The sequence below is a fragment of the Barbus barbus genome (genome assembly GCF_936440315.1).
Source record: "Barbus barbus genome assembly, chromosome: 15".
NCBI classification, from domain to species: Eukaryota; Metazoa; Chordata; class Actinopteri; order Cypriniformes; family Cyprinidae; genus Barbus; species Barbus barbus.
Genome location: NC_136743.1, coordinates 18,562,958 through 18,573,555, shown reverse-complemented (window position 1 = coordinate 18,573,555; position 10,598 = coordinate 18,562,958). Strand labels below are relative to the sequence as shown.

The window sequence follows — 10,598 nt, the reverse complement described above, 5'->3', positions numbered from 1 at the left end:
AGATCGGACAGTCAAAACTTTGGGATGTTAGTTAAGCTATAGCTAGACAGAGAAAGCTCACAGTTGGCCTAAACTTCATATCATTAAAAGTAGGGAGAACTAAACCAAATCTGTTAAAATGCAGGCCTACGAAATAATTAATTTAATATCTAAGCAGATTTAATTATATCAGCCATTTGCGGTCACTGGCAGCCTACATATGGTCTACAATAAATACTTCTTAATAAGTCTTGGAAAAAAAAAAAGACTTATTTTTCTATAATTTATGTATGATTATTATTTTATCATATATATATATATATATATATATATATATATTAATTAACGGAGGTTAATTGTTTTCTAGCTTTGATTTGGTCGTTATTAAGACATAGGCCTATGCAAACATAATTATGCAAACATGTTTAATTCTGTGAAATTATTTTGAGAAAACTTTCATATTTACACTTCTGTAACTGAGAAACTCGTGAGGGCGTCGTTGGGCTTTCAAGGATAGAAATATAGTCTGTGTCAGGAGTTGGCCTTATTTAACAACGGAATTCTGAAACAAAATATACATCCCCATTGTCTTTCAGTTTAATGGAAAGTCTTTCATTTATCCATTTTCTTTTTGTGTTAAACTCTTGTCCTTTAGTCGGCACAGACCTAGGGACGTAAGATGTGACGGGCTTTTATTTATTTGTATTTTTTTGCAATTAAACCAAAGAATAGCAGCTTGAGGTTTAATCACTTGATACAGTTATTAGGTCTTTGGATATTGCTGCAGTGTAGGCACATACAAAATAGTCTATATTAATTAAAATACTACAGAAAGCATGCATGCATTTGCCACTGCCTAAAATCAATAAAGCGCAAAAGCCAAATTTACCGGCTCTAAATAAATGGAAATAACACATGTATTTTCACAAGATTACTGTCTTTAGCCCATTGTGGTTCATTTAGGCGATCTGTTAACAGTTAGGCTTACAATTAATCTGATTTCCATTTTATTTTTTTATTTTTTTAATAGCCCAAGTAAAAGTTTTTTTATGAATAAATGTTTTTTGTTTACTTACGCGTTTGTGTAAGTTATATATTTTAAATGCATCATAATTACAATTTTTTTTTTACAATTTCTAATTCTGTATTTGCACTTGGAAGATTGCCCTTCCATTTTCCACCCCATTTAGTCAATCCTATGAAACAACTCTAATCAGTTATAGCCTATTTGAGTTTTCTTTTCTAAACAGTAGCCTATGTCAGTATCGAAAAGGAAGAAAAAAATATATAGGCTATTTATGAGCAGAGTAGCTAGGCTACTTATTAAAACATGTTGAGCTGATAAGATAAGGCACACTTCATATAAAATAAAAACAATTTATCAATGTCTTAACACTGAAAAAATGACTAGTGCGTGATACGCAGAGAGGTGTTGTTTACAGACAAGGAAATGCAAACAAGCTCATTGACTTAGAGGCTACCGGACAATAAATTGAAAGTTAAATTTCTATGAATTATTAAACCAATAATATTAACATAGGCTATACTGATATTTTTTCCTCGACACGTTGTTTCGTTCGTGTGCTTATAGCTTAATATCATAATGGAACAATATTCATGTTTATTCATGAAGTCGTCATCATTCAATTTAGACCATCAAAGACAACTAAACACAAACTCGAAGCGGTTGTATCTGTAAGTCCTGACCTCCAGCTCCCATTCAGTCCACAAATCAATTTTGTGGAATCAGTAAACAACCAATAATCAATAGTGTCATTAAAGTTTAACCCAATAGGTAAGACAAAAGAGGAAACGCAGTCACTGAGAATGGTCATTTTTGAGAGATCATCTCGTTTTATTTGCCATTTTTATACGTTATAATAAATCGCTTTAAATCGTCTTCATAAGGTCTTAAGAATTATCGAATAAATGACAAGACAAAAGGAGCCCGCGTGCTTTAAAATGATTATGTAGCCTATTGATAAGATTCGGGTCAACATTTAATCACGCAAGGAATGGGGTAATACGAAGCCGTGGAAAGCGTTTATTCTTCATAAATGTATTTAATACTGGAGTAGTTCTCCATGATGCATAGACGCTATGGAGTTGTCAATAACTTTAGTTTTTGGAAGAGGAGGTTAGGCTATCTCTCGAGTTGCTCAAGACTCCGAGCTGCATTAACACCCTCTAGGCGACTGCGATACGGCCATTTTGATGAGTCACATCTGTAGTCGGAATAAAGATATAGGTATAGATATAAGCGTTTTTTTTTGTCAGAAAAAATGTGTCAGAAAATTACACTGAAATGTACTGTGAAATTAGCCTACAATTGGCGCATACCTTGACCAATTCGATTCATGCGCGGAGTTAATGGCATGTTTTTATTGTAGCGATAGATTACGAGTGAAACTGGTAGGGTAGATAGTAACCGAAGAAGCTTTAAGGGTTTTGCAGACCCCGGTACGGTTAACGCTAAAGTGCTTCGGGTTTCCGCCAGCATGCTGAGCTTCTTTGTTTTCGCTGAAGTGCCTGTATTAGAGCAGCTGACGTCATGGCAGGCAGCCTGCGCGTGTGGTTTGCAGCTGAACGCAGTGCCCTAAACTGGGAAGACTACCGTCCAGCGCTACAGAGAAAAACACCAACCTACCGCACTAACGCGCGCGCACAATTTCACTGATTATCTAATAATCACTGAAAACTAACATGGAACATGACCTGTTACGCTATCAATGTAAATGCAAAAATGTGTGACCGGTTTCTGGAATTTGTAAACACAGTAAAAAAAAAAAAATGCTGTATTGCCTAAACCCAACATTCAAGTCGGGACTGCTCAATGAAGTAGCCATAATGTAATTTACCAAAAGATGGCTTGGCTTAGAACGCCATAGGCTGTTTTTTTTTTTTAGACAAGGGTTCAGTGTGATTTCAGTGTAGCATAGGCTACAACATATTGCATTTGGCTAAATATTGCAGCAAAACATTGCTGTAAAGGATAGGCTACATATTTGCCTCTTCCACGGCATGACAGTTAGAAACAAATTAAGATATTTGTGCACTGAGTAAAATTTCATTCTTCACTGTAACCACTGCGCAAGTGAGTGTGCTTTATCGTGACGTGCAGGGACTGATTGTTACCTCTTACCAGAAAGCACAATCATTTACATTTTAAGGAGCCTACAGTCTAACAAAAAATAAAATAAAAATAAAACTGGGCAAAAGTTAGGAATGTAAAAATGTATTATTTTCGAATTTTTGCTTTACTTGTTGTTATAGCCTACATTTATAGCTAGCTAAAGGTAGTACGGTCATTGAAGTAAAATGCGTATATTCTGCATAAGTTGCATAATGCTCTGGGAACATGTTGGCCATTAGGCCTAAAACATAAATCTTATTTGGGAACAAAATATAAAAATCAGCGTGACTTGAAAGATAGAAAAAGCATTTAGAGCGTCTTGCCTAACTTGTGCCATTTTAAAATGCAGCCTAATTCTGACTTATTCAAAATAACCCTTCTGCTTGTTCTGCATTTTGGGCATTTAGCACTACATGCCATTTTTGTGAAAATAAATTGAAATACTGCTTTTGTAAAAGTTCTTCATTGCTTATAGTCTAAGAATCATTCCGAGCAAACTGCGAGGGATTTTCCTCTTCAGAAGTGGAGATGTGGGTGGTGAGGTTTGACAAAGACATCCGTCAGAGGGGTACCCTATTGATGATATACCCCACTACTAATTCCCAGGCTACCCGTGAGGAATGAGATCACGTGATGGAGTGGGGCGGTCGAACTAAGCCATTTTGGGGACCGTGTCAGTTTGCACTGAACCATCAGGCACTGTTTTTCAGATCGCCGTGCAGGAGAACTGCGCCTCTGGATTTACCATCTATGACCGGAATCTGTGGATTTATCTGTAAATCAAATCGGAAAGTGTCGGCGAAGAGTTTGCTACATTAAACCTATGTGCAAATGCGCAAGAAGCCAGCACAGCGGTGAAACGTTAGAGCCATTGACAGCGTCTGCAGCTCATTCCAAGATGGCCGCTTCGGTAGCATTCATTTTTTGCTGATCGACTCTCAAGTTTCATTGTCTACCACAACAAAGCTAAGAAACCATCGCGAAATATACCGGGTATGTACACTTTAATGTGCAAAAGAGCGGAGTAGCGAGGTCTTTTGCTTTAGTTTTCTTTTCTCTCTTAGGAGACAAGAGAGTAACAATGTTGCCTCTTGTATATAGCCTATATGAGTGTTTTCATACGAATTTCATTTCAGTTTTGTCACATTTCTTATGAAACGCAACCGTTGACATACTATGTTAACACAATATGCATGTTAATGAGTATGTCATCTTTGTAAAACTGAAATATACGTGTTCTCTTCAAGTGTTGTTTTTAATCTTAAAACTCGGCGCGCGCTGAAGAACAGGCGAGTTGGGGCAGGTGCTAACGGGTGACCACCTTCATCCATTTCTCCACGCTCGAAAATCAAACATTAGATCTCTTATTTTATAGAGTTGAGTAGTCTATAGAGTGTATATATAGGAAAAAATAACTTTACCGTGTTTTAATATCGTCGATTAATTTTATTAACTTAAATTCATGTGCGTACCTCCTGGCTGAACTCCACGAAACCAACATTGTTTTGAGGCTGTTAACTTATAGCCTATTTTAAATATGTTTTCGAGCATGTTCATATTTTTTTTTTTTTTGTCACTGAATATAACTTGGCTTCTGTGTTTTGTATTAAGCGTTTAAAAATAACACTAAAACATTGTCTCGATTCTATGCAGCTGCAGAGAGACTGGGCCATGCAGGACCCGCAGACTGAACCCAACCTTTTTTTATTTTTGGACAAAGTAGGACGAGTCCTAATTCAAAGATTTGATTTTTAAATTTTATATACAGTATAGATTGTCTTTATTATTCAGTCAGACGTTAACTGAATGTGACTCACCCCCGCTCAGTCATAGTTCATAAAAATATTGTTGATAACTCCCAAGAAATTAGATAATGTAAATAGCCTATATTCTTACATCGGTTGTTTACCTAGTTCTCTATTGCTAAATCATGCTTCTTGCCATGTTTAATTATAGCTGTTATACGGACAGATTTAGGCTACTTTTGTTTTCCCATTTGACCGATCCATACCGTGCCTCGCTGATTTATTTAGGCTATTAATACACAGGCCTATATTACACCACAAATATCAGTTTCATAGTCAAATCATAAAATGCTTGTTTGCAATCATCTTTCTGACAGTAAAAGGAAGACACATCATAGTAGTCCCGAATATAATATCAAGATATGACTCCGTTATCAGCAGTAGGTATATGCTAAACTGACAGATTTACTGTAACTACAGTCTTTCCTTGACCGACCTCTTCTTTCTTCAGAGACAAGACGACAGCTCCGTTTCCAGAGTGTTACATGTGCTGTCATATAGTGTAATCTGAATATTATTAGCCTACTAAACCAAATAGATTAGTCTTATGACTTTTCAATAGCCTTTGTCAAACCTGAGAAATGGCTTTCTTTGGGCAGCCACTTCCAAACCAAAGCACACCTGTTTTTTTCCGCCTTTGCTGGTAACTTGGCCAGTTTGTTTCTGATCAATAAATTAACTTAGCCTATGTAAAATAATGCAGTATAACTTGATCCTTACCGACAGTTGTTAAAGTAAAAGTACATAAATACTTTCTTACAGGCGTTTTGAACTGTTTTTATCACTGACTGAAATGCGTTGTTCTGCACTTTTTAAATAGTATGAAGTTCGCTATTGAAACGCTATTAATTTTATTATATTATTTTATGTCTTTTTTTATAGGCCTAATTATTTTATTATATAATTGTATGTCTTTTTTATAGGCCTAGCAGGCATATTTCTCAGTTAGTGGGCAACTATTGAAAGGTTGGACTGTGTCAGATGTAGAGAGTCTAATTTTATTTGACGGCAGTGCGCTGAGCACTTCACAGAGGACGGTGTATAAGTGAACATTAGTCACGGGATATTGATATTTGAACATTTGACGTTACCCACACATACCGAGAGATAGCGGGATCACAGAGCTCTCGAGCTTCCGTTGACTGTGTTCCTCATTGAAGACGTCGGCAAGGCAGGGAAGAGCACATTGTTTTCTCTTTCACATTTGGAAGCGAAGCGAGCTGAAATTATGGATGTACGGCGTGTTTAGCAGGTGATAGTAGCGTACTTACAGCTTCTTAAACAACAGTGCGGTGCTCAGGTCGCAGCCTCATGCGAGCGAACTCGCTTGGACACGGGCTTTCTGTATCAAAATGGCAGCCACGTTCAAGTAGCCGCATGCTTTTTACAGAGAAACACAGTTGTGGAGAGGAAGCGGTGGCGTTTCACCGTTAATCGGTTGAATTTCTGGTCATCTGTAATGATCCGGACCATCTGAGGAATGCGGTTCCGTTGGGACTGGCACAGGGCCAATTACAACCCGTCGTCATAGCAACTGTACGCGTGGGCTTTTGGCTTCACTCTCACCTGAACGCATCCGCGCAAATAAAAGAAACCCGTTTTAACTTGTGCTTGGAAACGAGTTTAACCAAAGGCGTAATGAATTTAGAATAACACTAGTTCATTGTCACTGGATTACACGTTAAAACAGCCTAACGTTAGATGTATTTTGTCTGGCTTTGTTGCATTTTTGTCCGCTTCAAATAGCCTAAAAATGGATCATCTATCCTTAATAACCCGACTTTATTTTTTCTAATTGTGACTGTAAATATTAATGAATGTTTTTTTTTTGGTTATCAGGTTTGTGAACTCTCATGACAATGCACCGAACTACGAGAATCAAGATAACGGAGCTAAATCCTCATTTGATGTGCGTTTTATGTGGAGGATACTTCATTGATGCGACCACCATTGTTGAATGTTTGCATTCATGTAAGTCTGGCATAATCTCTATTATTTCATTCTTATTTACCCTTAATGCGTTTCTTTGTTGGGCCTTCAAACTGGACTGTCAACGGTATTTTGTCATTTGTTGTGTTGTTTTGACAGTCTGCAAAATGTGCATTGTGAGGTATCTGGAGACCAGCAAATATTGTCCAATTTGTGATGTCCAAGTTCACAAAACAAAACCTCTCCTCAATATCAGGTAATGGCTGGGGATTACCTTAGCCTATTTGAATTAAATAGCCTATTTTATTAATACCATATTTAAAAATATATATTTTTAATAAACACCCATGTTGCTTGTTCATCCAGAAAATACATTAAAGCTTTACATTTCTGTACATCAAAAAAGGCTCAGTTTGTATACCCCTTGTATATTTCAGGTCAGATAAGACCCTTCAGGACATTGTTTACAAGCTGGTGCCTGGTCTGTTTAAAAGTAAGGTTTTTTGTGTGTGTGTGTTCATTTTAATTGTTTATTTATTTGTTTTTTTATTATTTATGTGTTTAAAAATTCTTAAATCGTTAGTGATGTATTTATTGTGCTTGTTACTCAGATGAGATGAAACGAAGGAGAGATTTTTATGCGGAGCATCCAGTTGATGGTAAAATGTTAAGATAGTAATTGTGATACTTTAAATCATAAGCACTCTTGTTTTTTATTTATCTAGAAGTTGTAATTATTTCTCTGTCCTTCAGCTACTAATGGTTCAAATGAGGACAGAGGAGAAGTGGCAGATGAAGACAAGAGAATCATTGCTGATGATGAGATCATCAGTCTGTCCATTGAGTTTTTTGATCAGAACAAGTAAGTTTCAGTTCAGTATACGCTCCTTGTGGAGTGTACAGAGATCACTTTCATGTTGCTTATGAAATTAAGTTTTGTAGTTTGTACATTGCATTCATTATTTTCTATTAAAATGATCAGGATTGACAGTAAAGATGGAGAAGAAAAAGAAACCATAAAAGAGGTAATTCATTTCTGAATAAATTAAATATTTTAGAACTTGTCTCATTAAGTCAGTTTTATAGTGGACTACTTATTGAGTATTTTAGTAATGCTCTCATTTCTCTAGGTGAATGTAAAGCGGTACTTACAATGCCCTGCAGCTATGACAGTAATGCATCTCAGAAAATTTCTCCGAAGTAAAATGGATATACCGTGTACCTTTCAGGTAATCTCCTCTAAACTTGTTTGTCTTACTTGTGGACATGTTTTAGATGTAAAAGCGCACATTTTGCACTTTTGAAGAATTTGTCAATATAAGAGAAGATTTAGATAAGATTCTATTTTTCTTTCAGATCGAAGTTATGTATGAAGATGAGCCTTTGAAAGATTATTATACTCTTATGGATATTGCTTATATCTACACATGGAGAAGGGTAGGAGTATTAAATCTGATATATTTAACACATTAAACTGTGCTATTATATTTTAGTCCAATTGCAAAGATAATAACGTGTTGATATTTTCCAGAACGGGCCCTTGCCATTGAAGTACAGAGTTCGGCCTGGTTGCAAAAAAATGAAGTTGAGCAGCCCAAGGGATGATATGACCGGTGGCAGAAGGCCTTATATAGAAAGCGATTCCAGCAGTGACAAACCAAACAGCCCGACTGCTGCTGCCGCCCCATCCACATCCTCCTCTCTGCCCAGCCCGAGCACTCCTGTTCAGTCTTCACATCCCAGCTTCCCCCATATCTCCACAGTTAACGGAGTCTCTGCCAAAGTGGGCCACAATGGCCAAACTCCTTTCAGCAGCAAAGTTTGCAAAACTTCTCATAATGGCTCCAACTCTCTTGGGTGACTTGCTTATGGATGCCAAAGCCATCAACCCCTTGCAAACAGCTGTGATGTAGATGCTTTCTTTATAAACCACCTCTTCAATTTTTTATATCATTTTTAAATATATTTGTTTTTGTCACCACGTGTGAAAACTTTGTAACACAGCATTGTTTGTGTTATATTTTGTATTAATTGCTATGGCATAACTAATATTGTGAAGAGTACTGGAGGGAAACACAACAAGGAGAATGCATCTAGGTGTTTTTATAAACTGTCTTGTTCATTTTAGATTAGAACATCAATGTATATAAATAATTTACTTGTCAAAGAAGTCTTCAATAAAACACATGGCGGCACGCGCAATGTTTTGATTATCCAGATTGTATTGATTTTATTCGGGTGAAATGCGTAATACCAAACTAAATTTGCAAAGGACAGAAATGCAGCATCAGTATTGTCTTGGATAAACCCAGAAAGTGTCATTTAAAAAAAAAAAAAGTTGAGAAGCAGCCCCCCCCAAATCACGCGAGGACACGTATAGCCTAAAGGCCAGATGTTTTTTCTGCCTTTGCATTTCTGTTCAGCGGTTATTTGTTAAAGCCAATGTATCATTTACTGTTGTACAATATGAAACATTTGTCTAAATAAACATTTTACTTTTTTATTACTAAATACATTGTGTGGCCTTGATAAAACAAAACCACCATTAGCTACGTTGTTTACGATGGGCCTATTCTGCGACAGGAACCTTGACCTTGGATAAATTCGGTTCTTATTTCAAAGGAAGCTGCTTGATACCTTAACCTGCTTTATTTTATCTTGGCTGTACAATTGTAAATTATTTAAAATCAAATGTAATGGTCAAAACTGCGACATTTTTTATTTGTTTACGACTAACAAAGCCGTACGATGCTCTCATGAACTGAAATGTGGTCTTTTGTAATTGTTACAGTTCAGAGCAGGAAGTGTGCTTTGACTCCTGTCTTTCTGTGATCAGATATGATTCCATGCATATTCCATACACTATGAACACATACTTCAAACAACAAATGGCCTAGTGACCGTGTGTGTGCAACCCCCGAAAATACAAGTTTATAGAAGACTAGTCCCCTCAAAGACTAAAACAAATGCATAAATAAATAGCCGACTAAGAATGGATCTTTTGCTATAAATTTGCTTTGCATAAAGTAGGTTAAAGATTTTCAAAATATCTAGCTAATAGTTGTAAAGGTAATATCTACTAAGTTCGTGTCCGTGTCAGATTGCTCTCGCTGACCTCATTTACACATGTACTACAAATATGAAGAAATCTAGCAGCCTTCGTTTTCCTAATTTAAAATAACTTCTTAGGCCCACTGTCTCGTTTAATCGCAGTAATTTGAGCAAAATCAATAGGCCCAACCAATGATCTCTGAATAAATACAGCGTTTATTAATTAATGTAATCTTTTAATGATCTATTATGCTAAGAGCATGCTTGAATAATCTAATAAATGAAGTGTCCTGTCAGAATTAGAGGCAGTAGCCAGCGTTTAAAAGGCTATGATCGAAATGTATTAAAACCTTCCGTTTCAAATGTTAAGAATAATATTTCTATAAAAAGAAATAAACAAAAAGTTAAGTAAAATACATTTAGCTTTGTTAAAATCTCTTAAAGACTTAAATGGACACGCCGAAGCGATTTTTTAATTGCTAATTCATCGCTCTAATATTTCTGTGGATGTCTGTGGCAATGCAAAGCCGAGGTGAACCGTCTCACTTTAAATATGGACCGATTTATTCTGCAGTAGTTGAGCTCAAGTGGGCTTCCTTTGGGTTTGCCTTGTTAAAGACAATACTGATATTGAAAAATAGCTAAAGAAAAAAAGAAAAAGGGTTTGAATTTAAATAGAAGTACCATATGAAAACGCAAAT

At 36.3% G+C, this 10,598-nt stretch overlaps 1 protein-coding gene across 4 annotated transcripts; it reads left to right on the top strand.

The window, feature by feature from the left end:
* The first annotated feature begins 3,576 nt into the window (after nucleotides 1-3,576).
* Nucleotides 3,577-9,355, top strand: bmi1b (bmi1 polycomb ring finger oncogene 1b). Of its 4 annotated transcripts, XM_079435956.1 has the most exons (11): nucleotides 3,772-4,105; nucleotides 4,766-4,831; nucleotides 6,757-6,888; nucleotides 7,006-7,102; nucleotides 7,284-7,339; nucleotides 7,458-7,505; nucleotides 7,600-7,708; nucleotides 7,829-7,871; nucleotides 7,977-8,075; nucleotides 8,203-8,283; nucleotides 8,378-9,355. In XM_079435956.1, the coding sequence occupies exons 3-11, from the start codon at nucleotides 6,771-6,773 to the stop codon at nucleotides 8,705-8,707; spliced, it is 981 nt and encodes a 326-aa protein (XP_079292082.1). In that variant the 5' UTR covers nucleotides 3,772-4,105; nucleotides 4,766-4,831; nucleotides 6,757-6,770; the 3' UTR covers nucleotides 8,708-9,355. The 4 variants fall into 4 exon arrangements, with proteins under 4 accessions (XP_079292080.1, XP_079292082.1, XP_079292083.1 ...); XM_079435954.1 differs by lacking the exon at nucleotides 4,766-4,831 and having other exon boundaries at nucleotides 3,577-4,105; XM_079435957.1 differs by lacking the exons at nucleotides 3,772-4,105; nucleotides 4,766-4,831 and adding an exon at nucleotides 5,868-6,088.
* Nucleotides 9,356-10,598: the final 1,243 nt, after the last annotated feature.

What these genes read in the sequence shown, in the direction of transcription:
- bmi1b (XM_079435954.1), top strand. Translation starts at nt 6,771, where the DNA reads ATGACAATGCACCGAACTACGAGAATCAAGATAACGGAGCTAAATCCT. An exon ending in GGTGCCTGGTCTGTTTAAAA is followed by an intron (nt 7,340 to 7,457) that starts GTAAGGTTTTTT and finishes CTTGTTACTCAG; the next exon opens with ATGAGATGAAACGAAGGAGA. An exon ending in TGCGGAGCATCCAGTTGATG is followed by an intron (nt 7,506 to 7,599) that starts GTAAAATGTTAA and finishes TCTGTCCTTCAG; the next exon opens with CTACTAATGGTTCAAATGAG.